This window comes from Pocillopora damicornis, chromosome 9, assembly GCF_964200805.1.
Source record: "Pocillopora damicornis chromosome 9, jaPocDami1.2, whole genome shotgun sequence".
Taxonomy (NCBI): domain Eukaryota; kingdom Metazoa; phylum Cnidaria; class Anthozoa; order Scleractinia; family Pocilloporidae; genus Pocillopora; species Pocillopora damicornis.
The window spans coordinates 20,992,857-21,010,256 of record NC_142678.1 but is presented as its reverse complement, the minus strand read 5'-3'; the positions used below and the strand labels follow the sequence as shown (position 1 = coordinate 21,010,256).

At 37.4% G+C, this 17,400-nt stretch overlaps 2 protein-coding genes across 2 annotated transcripts; one reads left to right on the top strand and one right to left on the bottom strand.

Moving 5' to 3' along the window:
- Window positions 1-230: 230 nt before the first annotated feature.
- LOC113679706 (hypoxanthine-guanine phosphoribosyltransferase) lies at window positions 231-5,864 on the bottom strand. Its single transcript, XM_027196672.2, has 11 exons — window positions 5,718-5,864; window positions 4,324-4,430; window positions 3,453-3,586; window positions 3,312-3,361; window positions 2,824-2,889; window positions 2,467-2,484; window positions 2,017-2,099; window positions 1,839-1,885; window positions 1,128-1,174; window positions 576-605; window positions 231-475 (listed from the first exon to the last, which is right to left on the bottom strand). The coding sequence occupies exons 1-11, from the start codon at window positions 5,739-5,741 to the stop codon at window positions 422-424; spliced, it is 660 nt and encodes a 219-aa protein (XP_027052473.1). The 5' UTR covers window positions 5,742-5,864; the 3' UTR covers window positions 231-421.
- Window positions 5,865-5,966: 102 nt separating this feature from the next.
- LOC113679674 (protein disulfide-isomerase A4) lies at window positions 5,967-15,256 on the top strand. The gene is made up of 8 exons (XM_027196639.2): window positions 5,967-6,985; window positions 8,016-8,221; window positions 10,095-10,233; window positions 11,182-11,387; window positions 12,200-12,504; window positions 12,924-13,083; window positions 13,746-13,982; window positions 14,488-15,256. Exons 1-8 carry the CDS (start codon window positions 6,699-6,701, stop codon window positions 14,901-14,903), a joined length of 1,956 nt encoding a protein of 651 aa, XP_027052440.2. The 5' UTR covers window positions 5,967-6,698; the 3' UTR covers window positions 14,904-15,256.
- Window positions 15,257-17,400: the final 2,144 nt, after the last annotated feature.

Sequence of the window (17,400 nt, the reverse complement as noted above, 5' to 3'; positions counted from 1 at the left end):
AGACGCGGCAGAAACTCACAACAAAAGCGCCAGGAGAGACTGTCACTGGGAGATTGATTGATCCTCAGCCTTAACACCAACCTCAATTCTGATCTCCCTGTATTTTCAATAGTGGCACATACTTTTCTGGATCTAATAAGGGATAACCTATGGGAATATTTGTTCTTGCAAGAGGAGGGTGGTAAATTGAAAAAAAAAACATACCAACAAAAGAATAATAAAAACAAATATTTTGAATTTTTTCTACATTTTATTAAAAATTTGCGAGAGCATTTGTTTTACAATCATGCCTGATGTTTCTGTGAGGAGGATTACTGGGAGTTAACCCACTACAGCATCAAAGGATGAGAATGTTTGATCACAACTGGCTTTTCATTGGAAAGGTCTGGTTAGGACAGTCTGTAGATATCAGCTGCTTTCTTTATGATTCAATAGCATACTTCTTTTTTCCATTCTCATTGATTACACATATATGCTGTTAAAGAGAAAAGAAAACTTCCCATGTAACCTGGTGTCACCTAAAAGTACCTTACCAAAAAAATATTATGAACTGCAAAGAGAAGCTTGCAACTTACATTGAGATCCCTGAAATATTCGTTGTAATCCTACAGGATAAATACATTGTTTTTAGAGAGTGTTACTTTAAGCATTATGCGAAGGTATGATAAGTATGCATACATGTGCAGGTATTGGTATTGTAAACAAACTAAGACTGAAAACTCAACCAATAAGTCAGAAATTATCATCAAAATATATACAGTAGTAATTTCTTTCTCTCACCAACTGAAGAATGATACCTGATAATGCTACAAAGTTGGAATGTTTTCAAAGAATTAAATGAATTTCTGAGGGAGCTAGCTTGCCCTTAATAGAATACATCTCTACAAAGCAGAAGGTACAAGTTAAGTCAGGTTACTAGCTGGAAGGCCCATCCTACAAATGCACATCCCACCAGTAGTAGCTCTTATTACCACCTAAAGTCACTTTCAATTCTTGTCTTCAAACCATACTTTTAGGTAGAAAGCAACAACTGTCTCTACATTTTACTTACACTGGCTGAATTAATTCCCACAAATCCTTAGCTTACTAGTTTAAATCAATTTACCAGAGCATGCAAGTCGACTTACCAGAGCATACCCAACCACAAATTTATCAGGGATCTCAAATCCAATATCTGAAAAATAAACACAACTTTAAAATTGATTCAGTGATTAAAATTGATTAATTAATCCTCTACCTTGAGCAAAGTACTTCTGGCTCAAAAAGATCGATTCTGATTTTAGGTATGCAAAGTAAATCTCTACATAGCAATTGATTCTAGCATCAGCAGGCATTTTATAATATTTGAAGCATGCAGTAAGTCAGGAGAGCACAGGAGAAGCATAAAAGCAGTTCTTGGCATTCATCACGAGATGAAGCATGCAGTAAGTTTAAGAAGCACATATCATGCACAAGAGCAGCTCAAAGTGTAGCAGAGATCTACTACAGATACCTCTACTTTCTTGAGGTCTCTCCAAATTTCCACAGTATTTCATTTCTTAACGAACCCATAACTGATGCATGAACCAATAGCAAAGAACAACACTTTTAACACAGATGTTAAAATTGTGACCAATGGGAATAGGAGCATTCTCTTGAAATCAAATTTGGTTGAAACAAATTTGATATCTTCCTTTTAATCAATAGCCTATTTATTAATCAATAGATTAATTAATTAATTATCAAATTACAAAATATGCTCTTCATAAACACTAAACTTTGTTGCCTCTAGAAAAGAAAAAACATGAAATGAATACCAGTAAAAGAATACAGTTTTGTGTCTTGTGGGAATTACTTACACTCTGGACGATATCCATTACTCTTCGGTGTTCGCTTCACCAACAAACTTTGATTGAAAAAATAAAAGTGATAAATAAAATCAAAAATGCTTTAAAGGTACACTCCACATTTTTTCATTTTTTGCCAAAAAGGAAAACAGTCAGCTATCCTGGGTAAAGAAGTATATCAAAGCTTTACCTTGCCACTTTGACAGTTGCAGGTTCAAACTTCTGAAGAGTGGTTAGTAGTTTCTGCATAGTTGCACCTGTATCTATGATATCCTGTAAAAAAAAAAATTGAAAAAAAAAGCATAAAAAACACAGTGATTTCTTTGTCTCGTGATACTACGAGATTGCAAGATGTCAAAACACCATTTCTTAGAGACCCACAGGTTTCCAAAATTTTTAAAGGTCAGTGACCTCTTAAGCTATCTGGAGCAAAATTAGCAAGCGGCAATGGGGTCAAGAGTTGAAGGGTAAAGATGGTACATGCTCTGCTCCTAGTAATGAATGTAAGTTATTTTAAAACTTGTACATTATACTTAGGGGAAAAAAAAGGTAACCTCTGATTGGATTTGTAAGTCTATGAAGTAGACATAAAAAAGTTTGCATGCAAGAAAAGTAACTTTACTTTCTGTTGTAAACCTACCTCAACAACTAAAATGTGCTAGAGAGGAAATATAACGAATTATCAGTGTTAGTTCTTACAACAAATGACAGAATATAAGAGAGTCGTTATTAGACTACATAAATAAGTGAAATTGGTATTCTCTATTTTCTAAATTCTTCCAATTTACTTCCACCATGACACTATCTAAAATACAGTTAAATGTATCTATCTACAAGTATTATTTACCACACATCATAGAACAAAGATATTACTCAACTGTATATCACTGAAAATACAACACTGTACATAAAGGAACTGATGAGCAAAACTCAGTTTCATCAACTCAACAATTACGAGACAACAACAGCAATAAGCCATGCTACAAATTTCACTTACCTTTCCTTTTAGTGCAGACAGGTCATCACTTCCTATGACTTTTACTTCTCCTGAGGAATGGTCATCCTGAACAAAGATTCAATTTGTCTTAAAATGATTACTAAGCTACAGATAACTTGCTCTCAAATTCTCTCTAGGATTTTCTTGAGAGTTAACTGGAACTGATTTTCAATCTTGTGGTCAAAGAAAGAAGCACCTCAGCAGTAATTTATGTTGAATAGTTTCCTCCAAAGACAGAGCATGACTCTGGTCAGGCTAAGTATGGGCACAAGCCTTTGAATGAAGAGTCCCACCATCTTACCATTGGACAGACTGAGTTTCTATCACACAGCTGCCTCTAAAAAGCAACCTCGATCTTCCTTAGAGAGAACGTGTTTACAATAAACAAGTATAGAACTTCTGTTGCATTGTCACTTAGGAGCAGAAGCTCTTGAAAAATTTCTTGAGACAATTGGCTGTTTTCAAAATAAATTTTTAATTACAGGTACCTCGTAGCTTTTCAACCGGATGAAGTCAACTGACATCTGGATTGACCGATCTGTTTAAAACAAAGAATAATTACTCATCATCAAAATCTATTTTTTAAGGAAAGTCACAAAATTTTGATTTGAATCTTCACTTAACCTTACCCATATTAGCATTTATGGTCCTGATGCAATTCATAAGATCGCCAAAAAACTGATATCCTCCTTTTAGTACACACAATCCAATGAGTGGGCCTTTGTCAACATCACGGCATATATTTCTGGCCAGTCTTTCAATTCTAATTTATAATTGATTAAAGAATGCAAAGTAATTAGAACTGTAGTCTCAGTACAAAATAAAATTATTTGGTGCCTTTTCAAGATTATGTGATCATGCACTTATTTTTATAAGAAAAAGTGATGCAAAAAATGATTGAATCAGAAGCATCCAACAGTTTTCATGATGACTACATCTAATAGCAATTTTTTGCAACCAAAGTGATTTAACTATATTCAATTTGAGAAAGAGGGAGCTCAAGGTGAACCATAGTCTGCAGTACCTTTTGGAGTTCATTCATTCTCATCAAAATTAGGACTGTTTCTTTCAGGGCTAATTATACTCTCTTCAAGTAAAACAGTAGGAAGTTTCTTCTACACCATCAAATTTTGGAAAAATATCTCTTACTAACTGAGTTGAAGGTTGTACTGTAAATTACAGACCAATTCTTTTCCTGTTGGATTTGTGGCCCACACACAAAAGGTGTAGCCCAAAAATCTGAATGGAAAAAACAAGGTTTTGTAACTAACAGCACAGACCAAAAAAGAAAAGGCTAAGATATTTATTATCTCTGGATTCAAACAGAGAAGTAATATTTTAATTCTAAAAAACTTTCAAATTTAGTGAGCCTTACAAAGAAAGAAGGCCAGCTAAATTGACCAATCATAGCACATGAATTAAATGGGATATAATGAGGTAGAAGATCACTCAGCATAAACAACGGTCCCCTTTAAAAATTATCTATCACTGGTCTCTTACCTGTCATGAATTAGTCCTTTTGGTATCATAATTGATTCTACATCATTCTCATAGTGTTTTGGTAGGCAAAACATATCCAGGGAATAACCTTCATAGTTATCTGGAATCTGTCAAAATAAGTGCAGGTCGCCTCCCCAGTTAACAAATTCAGTAATTACTATGTCCCTTTTACTTTTCAAATGAAAAATATAACCTTAATAACACCCTAATGGAGAAAAATTTCTGTCAATTTTTAAGCCAGAGAGTGTCACCCTCATTCTAAATGCAAATACCTCTCCAGTTAAAAAATTCAGTAATTACTATGTCCCTTTTACTTTTCAAATGAAAAATATAACCTTTAGTTAATAACACCCTAATGGAGAAAATTTTCTGTCAATTTTTAAGCCTGAGAGTGTCACCCTCGTTCTAAATGCAAATACCTCTCCAGTTAACAAATTCAGTAATTACTATGTCCCTTTTACTTTTGCAAATGAAAATATAACCTTAAGAACACCCTAATGGAGAAAATTTTCTGTCAATTTTTAAGCCAGAGAGTGCCACCCTCATTCTAAATGCAAATACCTCTCCAGTTAACAAATTCAGTAATTACTATGTCATTTCAAATGAAAAATATAACCTTAATAACACGCTAATGATGAAAATTTTCCCTTATTTATGAAAAGATCATGATTCCTTCAAATCGGTTGAATAAATCACACTGGCTGGCCACAAAATGAATATGCGTATTTCTCGGATCCTAAACCGCTAACAACACGTTCACATGAATGCCCGCGGTTTCATCACCAAGAGGGAAGGCATTAAAGTTAAATAAACTGAACAATAAAGTTAAATAAACTGAACAATAAAGTTAAATAAACTGAACAATAAAGTTCATGATCTGAACACCGGTAAGTTTTCCACCTAGGGCATCCATAGTTCTTTCATATTTTACTTAATTATTTAATCATCATTATCCTCTTTACCGTAACATTCTTCCTTTAAGCCTATTATCGCTAAATTAATGAACGTAGTTGATTGTGATCAGCATAAATGTTAGCAGGAGCTTTCAATTCACATGTTTGACAAGTGTTTCTTCGACGAAGCAAAGTTAATAAAATCTTGATTCCGCGAAGCCGGGATGTCGCAAGGAGGAAATAAACCCATTAGAGACGCACCACGTTATTATGAGCTACGGAGCAAAGTGGATAAAATCTTGACTTCGCGAAGCAGAAGCCGGAATGTCGCTAGAAGGAAATAAACCCATTTGTAACGCACCACGTTGTTATGAGCTACGGTACAAAGTCCTGGTAGCCAGCTGTCCAACCGGTTATTAGAGTACGATCCTTACTCTCAGAACATTTCATAAGCCTCTGGAACTGGTAAAGGTTGAATAAATGATTTATTTCACAACATACCTTGATGCAATCTTCTGCAGCCATTTCCAAGTTCAGGCGGGTTTTGGCTTGGTAGCCACGCGGAAAGTTTTGTCTGTTTGAATGGAAATAATTCTAAAATAAATTTATTTGTTAAAAGACAGAATCAGATGTTTTCGTTACAAAATTAACTTTCAGGCGAATTAAAAAGCTTTAATCGAAACGGACGGTTACAACGAGAAGTCCTTGTCAATTTAAGTTAGCGAGCCCAGCGTTCTTTATTGGTGTTGCGTGATACATGCGTTATGGTACAATGTAACACAGCGATAACCTAAGTCATCGTTGTAAGAACGAGTTATGTCCAGTAAGAATGATTGAAGTCAATGACTGTTGGACTCCCAAATTCGTGGAGAGCTAGGTATCTCTGAACATTTTTTTCAGATTTCGTTGAATGTTTCAATTTTTGTTTCAAATTTTGCGTGACAGTTTTTCCATCTCGTGCGGCTGGCAAGAATTGATCGTTTGACCGTTGTGTTCAATATTGTGGTTCGGAAGAGGTTAATTGCGATCATGCCCTATCCCTCACGTACCCATCTCAAAAAGAGCAAATGATTGCACGTTTTCAGAAATCGTTCATGTGTCTCGCCTGGGGACGGAGTATTTGGGCTACAACGAGTGTGGACAATTTCTTTCAGACAGAGCAAACAAATTGAAACGTAGAGTGGGACATAACATGACTCTATATGAAAAGGGAAAATCGTTATTTTTAAAATTGAATGAGTCAGTTTTGGAACCTACGTAGATGTCTGTATGTCGATAAGTTTTAATTGCAAAAAAATCAGATTAAGAACTGTTTATCCGTCTTTGGCGGGTAAACTGAATTGTCCCGGGGAGACGCGTAGCGCGATCCCATTGGTCAGAAGCCTTCAAACCTGTCGATCTGCGATTGGCTATTTGTAGTCTTTGAAAGAACTGGGAATCTCCACAACACGACAATATTCTTGGAGGTCTTCCGTTGACACGATGGAGGTGAAGAAATTTTCTCTCGCTTTAGTCCTCTTAATCACTTTTTCTGCAATCTTCACGCTTGCTGAAGAGAGTGAAAAGGATGGCGAAGCAGCAGCAGAGGCTGTAGAAACAACCGAGGAAGCGGAATCCGCGGAAGAAGGCGACGAAACAGAGGCAACTTCTGAAGGAGACAGCGCCGAAGAAGTGAAAGAGGAAGACGATGTTTTGGTTTTAACGACCAAAACATTCGACTCTGTGGTCAAGAAAAACGATATCGTACTTGTGGAGTTCTATGCACCATGGTTTGTTGAATATTGATACTGCGTGATTTAATTTGTTTATCGTGGTTCACTTTTGTGGTTCGTAAATTCTGAAGTATCAAATGCCTGATCCGAATATAAATTTTGTTACCGCACTCCATTTCTTTTAGAAACCTTTCCGAAAAGATTCGTCTCAGAAATTGTTTATGCCTCAATGAAACTTCTTAGAACCTATTGAGCGTATAACAATTGCGTTAACTTTCCCTACAATTCACTTCGAGCACCCACCCGTGAACTGAATACGGGAATGCATAAACAGATCAGTTGTGTATAGTTAGTCAAAATAATATGAATTTCATTTTGAGCTGCTGCCAAGCAGTGATTTCTCGGTTTTGTTTATAATTTAAACAGTACTTCACAAGCCAAACGAAGAAGAAAATGTTGGATTTTAATCGACCTGATTTATCACTAGACTAAGTATAGAATTATCTAGATAGTTTTAAATTGTTTTTAATTTCATAACAATGATGGATAGGATACATTGGAGGAAAAAATATCAAGCTCTATGAAGCTTGCCAAAAAACCTTGAATCTGTTTAAAGTTAAGGACAAAGGACTGTTTTAACTCTGGAAAACTGAAATGTGCCTTGGAAAACCCATAGAAAGTATTGAATGACCAACAGATTGGGCTGATACAATGGCTTTCCATCAATGGTCTCAGTCTTGGAGAGTTTGAGCTAGTTTAAAGAAAAGCCCTACAACCAAATTACTTGATGTTTTAGCTTTTCATAAGACTACTCTTGTTGGCTCTGAATTCCTTCCACTCCATGTCTAGTGATAGATTGCCACTTTTTTTGTAAATGAATGTTGAAACAAAGATTATCAGGGTAACAGGGCACATGATGAGTAAACCATTCTCCAGTTAATTTTATTAACAAATTAGCCATTTGAAATGTTTTTCCTGTTCAGAAGACCAAATACAACTCTCTGAAGGCAAGAGGGGCTGGTTGTTCCTCATGGAAAAAGTTCCTGATGAACTTTGATTTCTGATTTTCCTCTCTCTCCATTCAAAGGTGTGGCCACTGCAAGTCTTTGGCACCAGAATATGCAAAAGCTGCAAAGAGAATGAAGGAGGCTGATCCTCCTGTGCCATTCGCTAAAGTGGATGCCACAGTAGAGACAGAACTTGCCTCAAAGTATGATGTTAGTGGCTACCCAACATTGAAAATCTTCCGTAAGGGAGAGGCACATGCCTATGAGGGCCCTCGAGATGAAGAAGGTACCGCTGTTGTAACAGATAGTTTTAAGTGGTTTTTTTTTGTCATGGGTTATCTTTCTACAGATTGTACTGTCATCAACTATAATCTTGAGGAATAGTTTGACAATACATGTTTGTTTAGAGTACAGGTGTTTTTGTATATTTAGTTTCTACAAAAGTGTGACAATGCTTTCATATTGATCCTAATGCCAAAACCTTTTAAAGGGAAAATTTTAAATGGCCTCATATTAGCACACCTTTACAAATGTCAACACCTTTTAGGAAGGTTAAAACTTAATGTGTTAATGAAATTTAGATAAAATTGAAGAGACATACAAGTTATTTAACTTCAAACTTGAGATACGGTTTCCTCTAAAATTTAACCCCATGAGCCACTTGATTTTATTTTATTACCGTAATTTCCGGTCGATTACCCGCGGGTAATCTGTTGATTTTGCATTAAATCCGCGCCACTGCGGGTAATAGGGAGGTGCGGGTTATGTGACAATTTTAAATTCTTCTGGAAGTTGAATTGAAAAAATTTCTCACCTACCTGCGTTTCCACCTCTCAAATGAATTTTATTGTATCAAAAGTGCCACAAAGCGGCACGAAAACATGATGCCAACTCGAGTTTATTTCACGCATAATTAGTTGCGTGACAAACAAATTTTTATCGGCACGCGTGAAAACAAAACCTTGATGGTGACAAAAATAATCCAAGGATATCCGGCGCATCAGTAACAAATTTCCAGTTTTCACTAGCTTGAGCTAAAGAGAATTTTCCCGTTTTAAGGGACTTGTTAGGCCCAGTAGAACAGGAGATATCGATTTTTTTGAGAAATTGCCGACAGTAATTTTAAATCCCAAATGCATCACCAGAATGTTGAAAATAATAGGTGCGAAACTTAACTAATTTCGCGCTGAAAAAGTATTTTAACGACAAATGAACAATGGATATTGCTCATTACGCTCCTACATGCTATAAAAAGGTAACTGACTGAATAAGAATTATAAACCTCGATCATTCGCGATAAGTGTATCCACGAGTCACCAATTAAGTTAAAATGCCTGCTGTGAAACGCCCACGTCACAGTTTTACGTTTGATTATAAGCTTAGAGTAATAACTCTTGCCGATGAAATCGGTAATAGAGCAGCAGCAAGAGAATTTGAAATTGATGAATCCATGATCCGTTACTGGCGAAAGAAAAAGAAAGTCATGGCAAAACTACCAAAACGTCAGCGCACTTGCCGGACTGGTATCGCAATTTTCACTGTATAATTTTATCAATAAAGTATAAGCTAATATTGACACAGAATTGTGCACATGTCTGAATCGAAAGACTGAAATGTATCGCCTTAATGTCACGTTTTCGCCACCGAAAAAGTTGAATAACAACGTGCGGGTTATCCACCGGTGCGGGTAATCCGTTGACTTTTTTTTTCGCCGTATGCAATAATCGGCCGGTGCGGGTAATCGGCTGTGCGGGTAATCGACCGGAAATTACGGTAATACCCAGCTGGATCTTCTCCTTTTTAAAATTTGATACTCAGAGGTATTGATTAGGTATTGTTATTGTTTTTTTTTTGGCTGGTAGAAAAAAAAATGACTCTGCTATTTTCCTTGTGTTCTAGTGGTGCACAATTGGCATGTTTTATTTACATTCAATTTAGTTTTAGATGTTTAGTTGGGGATGACAGCCAATTTTGTGTTTTACCTATACTGCAGAATAGCCTACTGATGAATATTCAAGCCCCCAAATCCTTAAGAAATTACTAATGATCACATAATTGCTGGCTTTTAGTAGAATCACTGAATATTCTAATCAAACTGTATTCTGCACAGAACACTTTATATCCAAGAGTTCACTATAATGTCACTTTGATTTCTTTAGGTATTGTCAGTTACATGAAAAAGAATTCGGATCCAAACTGGAAACCACCCCCAGAAGCTGTTGTAACTCTCACTAAAGATAACTTCACAGAGACTGTGAACAGTGAATCCCTGATGCTTGTGGAATTTTATGCTCCTTGGTACGAAAATCAGAACTATTTTACTCCCTGTGTAAGATTATTGGCAAGATTGCCTGGATAATTTTTCCAAGAAATTATCAATGAGTTAAACTCATTGGAAACATGTCTTGGAAAAACAATCCTGGCAATCTTGCTTGTTGTCCCAGATTTGTCCCACTTGTCATTGCATCTAACTAGGCACTTGTAAGCTTTGAGGGAGCTCTGAATCCTTTGGTGTGTTGGTTAACTTTATATAACTGTACAGGAATGCTTTGCTTACTTTAGAGGCTGTGATTTAATTAAGGGTGTAGCATATATATCTATATTACACCTCACAATGCTTATGAAGGGTTGGGATGTTGTTACAGAAACAAGTTACATGATGTGTTATACAGAAAAGTTCCTTAGAGTTCTTGTATAAGCTGTAGGTAGGAGTAAATTTTCATGCAGGTTGCAGCTTAGGATGTAACTATCACATTTTAAGAGTGTTAATTTAGCACTAGCAATATTTATAGAATGTACCTATAAACTTTGAAAGGAAAAAGCTGGCCAGGCCTCAGAAAACCTAACAGCCATGTTTAAAGCAACCGTGATCAATTTTGTGGGAGGGTTGTCCTAAACCCTTTAACTCCCATGTGTGACCAAAACAGAATTTCTCCTTATAATATCAATTCAGTATGAAGCAGGTAAGTGATGAGAATAAAGAGAATATCAATCAAGGACCATTAGTTGATCCAATATCAAATTCTCCAAACTAACATCACAAGGATGGTATGGCTGGCAGTAAGGAGAATTTCTTATGAGATCTTGGGAGTGAAAGGGTTCACTTCATTGGGATTGTTCAGTACAAAATAGTATCAAATCAAACTTTTCGCAATCTCCATTGTCTTGGAGTATAGCTAACTATTACCGTTTAAAGAGAATTTCAAGTATTTAGTATCTAAGTTGAAATGGATTTATTGTATGTAGGTGTGGACACTGTAAAAGACTTGCCCCAGAATATGAGAAAGCAGCCCAGGAGCTGGAGAAGAATGACCCACCTATCATGTTGGCTAAAGTGAATGCTGATGAAGAGAAAAAATTAGCACAGGACTATGAGGTGACTGGATATCCCACACTCAAGGTGTTCCGCCAGGGCAAAGCATCTGACTACAAGGGTTCTAGAAATCAGTGGGGTAAGTTGATTATTTACACCTTTTGTGCCAGTTTTTCTTTCCTACCACATTTTGATGTCATCTGTGATCTATTAGTGAACAGACACAGGAAAATGGTAATGTCTGTATTTAAGCCTATTGGCCCACCCAGTTGGAGCTTATCCCCATTTCCATGTTTCATGTAGCAATTAGGAGTATTGCTACTCCCCCTCTGGATGGGATGCTAGTCCATTGCAATCTTACCCTCCCCTCAGCATTTCATCAGTCTTCCCTTACAGTTTACTGGTACCCATTTATACTCCTGGGTGAACAGAGGCACTGTGAGAATTAAGCATCTTGTCCTAAGAACACAGTACATGGAACCAGCCAGGTTTGAACCCAGACCTCTTTACCTGACATTGTCAGAGACTTCAATTCGTACGTGACACATGTCAGATGATGAGTGTGAACATTATGTCAAGAGCTAGAAGCACTGCCTAAAGTGATTTTGGAACATTGAGTGGTTTACATAATCAACGGTACCTTGAATGACCTTTTAAATCAGTACTTGGCAACAACCAATCACAATGTAGAGAATATCTTATAAAAGAGTGATTTTTTACTAATTTTGCAGAGTAGCTTTTTACACACCTGTTGTACATAAGTGAATACGAGAGTGGAATAAAACAGTTTGATTGAGTCTAGTTCGTTAGAATTCTATCCCTAGTAAACAGGGCAAAGTTTACGAAAACATCCAGTGCATAAGGCCACTGTTTCTCCCACATGCAGGGCAACTTTAAATCTATTTGTTAATTTATAACAAATCTGAAAATGTTTTCCTTTGTTTTCTTTAGGCATTGTAGATTACATGCGTAGCCAAGTTGGGCCAAGTTCTAAGGAGATGACTTCACTTAAAGCACTCAAGGACTTTATGAAGGAGAGAGATGAATTAGTAATTGTTGGATTCTTCAAGGATGCAAACGAAAAGTTGTATGCAACATATCTTGAAGCCAACAATGACATTAGGGATGACTACCCCTTTGCACACACCTTTGACGCTGCAGCCAAGAAATACTTTGGAATCACTAAGAGCTCCATTGTGATGTTCCAACCTGAAAAGTTTAGATCAAAATTTGAAGATAAACATATTGTTTTTAAGGTAAGAAGCGAGTGGTTCTGATAGTCTGATCAGATTGCGAGATAACTTTTGGAAATTACAAATAGCTCTGAAAGCAATGTTAGGGTCCCTATTTTTTACTGTAGCTAGTGGAGCAACCTGGCCTGTTCCAGGCGCTCAGTTAATAAAACGGAGCGAAATGAACAGACGGCGTGTTATTGGTAGCGGAACAGAGAAAAAGGAGGCAGGTTTGGGCCGGCTCAGACCTCCCTTGTTTTTTCGCTCAGTTATTATAATCGCGCTTCGTTTACCTAACCGAACGCCTGAAACAGGTAAGGAAAAGCCCAAAATTTTAAATCTGTATTTACTTCTGATGTGTGCCAAATGAATCACTTCGTATCACATGTAGTACCTTTTTTTGCCAACATGTTCATATTCTAGCTTTATTGTAAAATACACAGGGCGATGATCCAAAGCAAGAGGATATCCAAAAGTTTTATGAGGACAAACGTATCCCTCTTGTCGGTCAAATGACTTCATATGATCAGCAGAAGAAGTACACAAAGCGTCCTCTCTGTGTTGTCTATTATGATGTGGATTTCGGTTTTGAACAACGGAAAGGTTAGTAATTTACTTGGTTTGTATGCACTCAATGCTGACCCTTTCGGGAAATGAGCGATTTTAAAGGCTACTTAACAATACTCACGTTACTGGCGTGGTAACTGGTCAGTATACATCAAGACAACTACTTTGCATGGCCAGTAATTTTTCGGGCAACCAATAAGAATACTGAAGGCAAGCATAGTTAAGTCTCTCTTAAATTTCCCCTCACAATAATCAACTAAAACAAAGGAATAGCTTATCGCGCAAAATAGTAAGCTTGTATAGATTTGAACATGGCTCCTTGATGCACTCGCTGACGGGTAGAACCAAGTTTGGTGAAACAGAGAATTAACTCTGAAGTGTAAATTAAAGTGCTATTTAAACCCATGAATAACCCATTGGGCGTTAGCCCTAATAAAGGGAAACAGGGAACCACACGAGGCAAAGAAAAAATCTTTTGACCTCGGTGGGAATCGAACCCACGACCTCCGGATTAGATCTACCGTTACTCTGCCGACTGAGCTACGAGGTTAGAACCAAGTTTGGTCTGGTTGTCTTACTTAGGTTCTATTATTCTCGCAATTTAGAGAACCCCCAAATGTGAAAACGCAGCATGCTATTAATTTTTGAGCGTCGAATTTCTATTTCAATTAAAACTGACATAGAGCTTTCTTCTCCAGCGACCCAGTTCTGGCGTCAAAAAGTTCTAGAAGTGGCCAATGACCACCGCGATATCACATTTGCTATCGCTAGCGAGAGTGACTTTGAGAAAGAGCTGAAAGACTTTGGTCTGGATGACTCTGGAGAAGAGATTAACGTTGGCTGCTTTGATGACAAGAATAGAAAATACAGAATGGAGCCGGATGAGGAATTCGATGAAGACAGCCTTCGCGAATTTGTGGAAAACTTCAAGAACGGTACTATTTTCTGTTGTGCATGATACTGATACTCATATAACACACGACCGCCTAAGAGTTGGAATAACTTGGGTGGGGTCAATGCACCGCTTGATAGATTATATTAGCCTTCTGGTAGAGAAGGAAGTACCTCTTTATATGATGTGGAAATCGTTTGACTTATTCTTGGAGAATCTCAGAATGTGATAAGAATTTTTTTTTGATATTTTAATCCGTATAAGGAATTTTTTCCTACTGTAATCCTGATATTCCCTCGGCGAGAACCTCTACCTTCTTTCTTTACCTGCCTTATTTTTTGGACAGAATTGTTAAGGGACTGTCCACATAGTACGGAGAAAGTTTTCGCTTGACTAGCATACCTTCAAGGGAGAGTATGTGTTGCAATTCTCGTATTTTCTCCATGTGACAGAGACAGGGAAGAGCTGTAGTATTTTGACCAAGCTTAAGAGACTTGTGCGGTCTTCATAGGAATTTCATCGAGAGCACTTTTCATTTCTTGTAACAGGCAACATTAAACCAATTGTGAAATCACAACCTGCACCAAAGAAGAACACTGGTCCTGTGACAGTCGTAGTAGGGGATACATTTGAAGAAATCGTCATGGATCCTAAAAAAGATGTTCTTCTCGAGCTGTATGCTCCCTGGTGCGGCCATTGCAAGGCTCTTGAACCCGTCTACAAGAAATTAGGTAAACATTTTAAAGATCAACCTAACATAGTCATCGCTAAAATGGATGCAACCGCTAACGACGCACCTCCAGAATACGCCGCAGAGGGCTTCCCCACCATCTTCTTTGCACCAGCTAACGACAAGAGGAACCCTATCAAGTACGGCGATGGTGAGCGAGAACTTAGCGACTTAGTGAAATTTGTAGAGGAGAAGGCTACAGTTTCTTTGACAAAAGCTAAAGAGGAGCTTTAAATTCTAGGTAGAAAACTCTTTTAGACTGGCTCCTGATTTTATATTGCGAAATAGACGCAACCAAAACATTTGTGCAAGGTTGCGTTTTCGTGGACACGGAGAAGAGAAAGTAGAGAATGTTATTTTAATGGCGTTTCCTGGCTATTTTTGCATAGGTCTTACCCAATTCCACACATCAGAAAATAAAATGCACTTTGTGCTGTAAGAGTTGGAATTTCGAGGCACTCAGTGGAAATATAAATTCTATATTTAACCTTTTAACCGCCATGGGTGGCAAAGAAGGAATTCCTCCTTATACTATCAATACAATATCAAGCAGACAAGTGATGAGAATAAAGAGAAATTTTAACTCATAGATTATTAGTTGATCCAATACCAGCCGAAGTGTTTTTTTTCCTTGGAGAGAAGGATTGGGGTAGGGGGATCAGTCTTCGTCCACAGAGGCTAAATTTAAGAATCGATTGCCAGTGATGGGGGTACCGAAAGAATATAACAGCCTTATGGGGATCTGGTAAATTTAATCGCGACACAACCAACATTCTTGGACCCCGGTTAGATAGGTGATGAACTGTCGCTTAGGCGAGGAAGCACCTAAAATGAAGAGGAAATTTTAAAGTGGAGCTGGTATTTGAACTGATTTGGTGACATAGTGGCTCATGGCCTGCGGCTGTTTAGCGGCGTTTATCGCAGTATTTTGACAGTTTCTAGCGCTGGAAAATTTTCAACCAATTCCATTGCACTTAAAAGACCTACAAGTGTCTCTATTGGTTCGGGAATTAACTTTTTTTTACCTGTTTTATAAGCTGAGTCGAACTTTTTTAGTAAAACAAGCGCTTTAGGTGAAAAGTTTACAAGGCAAAGTGACCGCAAAATCCGCCATTTAACTTTCATTGTTTGCATGATAATGCAGGAGGGTGTGTGCATATGCTCTCGTGAAGATCCCATGTCGATACCAGTGATAAAGTGAAGCGTAAACCATTGGACAATCCGCAGTATTCGTTTCCAGGAGATCTTCCTTGGAGAGCATTTAAAGCAATGAATGTTGACGTGTGACCAACGCCCAACACACATCTTTAAATTCTCCAATATGTCTAGCCACAGCCTGGGAAACAAAATTAAGGTCTTATTAGTTGCAGGCTCAACAGTAGCTAGTTCAATTTTCTGTAGTTGACAATAAAGAGATTCTCAATGGGATGATGGCTTTTACGGCTAACGATTAAAATTTCGACCATTTTACGGCTACGGTTAACTCAAAATGACACATTGTAAAAAGGAAAAAAATCTAAGGTTAATATTTTTTTTACGACTTACAATTAAAATTTGTCAACCTAAACGCTTCGCGATTTTTTCGGTCGTTTTACGGCAAACAGTTAACCCCACTGGGACCCTTTATGAAGGGGAATTTCTAGAAAATAGAATAAAAATTTATCGTAAGAATATCACCGAGCCTTGTGGGGAGATCATGTAAATGGACACTACCAAAACCCTCCAACCCTGGTGACAGATGATGACCGCTCCCCTCGGCGAGGAAGGAACTAGAAGAGGAAATTTGAAAGTGGAGCTAGCATTATTTGAATTGTTTTGGTGACAGAATGGCCCATGACTTGCGGCTGTTTGGCTGCGTTTAATGCATTTCGACAGCTTCTATCGAGTTTAAAAATTCTCAACTAATTCGATTGCGTTTTAAGCACCAGTAAGTGTTTTTATTTATTGGTTTGGTTATGAAATCATTGGACCTGTTTGTTAAGCTAAGTCGAACTTTTTTGTAAAACAAATAATTTTAGAGGGCATAGTGACCGCAAAATCTATTTAAGTTTCAGTATTTACAAAATGAATACATATGCATTTGAACATTTGCTCTCGTGAAAATCACATGTCAATACTGCTGATACCATCAGATTATCGGCAGAGTTCGTTACCAGAGGATCTACCTTGTAGAAAATTTAAAGGAATGAATGTTGACGCGTGACCAGTGCCCAAAACACAGTTTTAAATTCTTCCAATATGTCTAGACATAGCCCGGGAAAAAAAATTAAAGCCAGCGTTACCAGTCGCGGGATAAACAGTTAATAATTCAAGTTTCTGTGTGAGGTTTAGCGTCCCTTCTTGGTCACGTAATGCCGAGACAGTTTCCAAGGAAACTGTGGCATTGCAAGAAACTTTGGTATTATCAGTACAGATATGTTAATGTAAGTTGGCCACTGTGTAGAGTTTCTTAGCTTTAGAAACTTTGAACGGTGGCCACTAATTTAGTTCATCTACAACTCAGTTGATGACTCTAAAATCTTCTTGCAGTACTCCTCACCGACACAGCACCACAGTTTCCTTAGAAGCTTACCTCCTTTATTTAAATATGGTCTCCATACGCACACACGGCAATTCAAATCTTTTCGAGAGCGATCTTATTGCTCTCCAAATATCTAAAATGTTACAATTTTGCTCGTCAGACACAAATTTTATTGCAGTTCCACAATGTGCCGAAATACAACCTAATTCA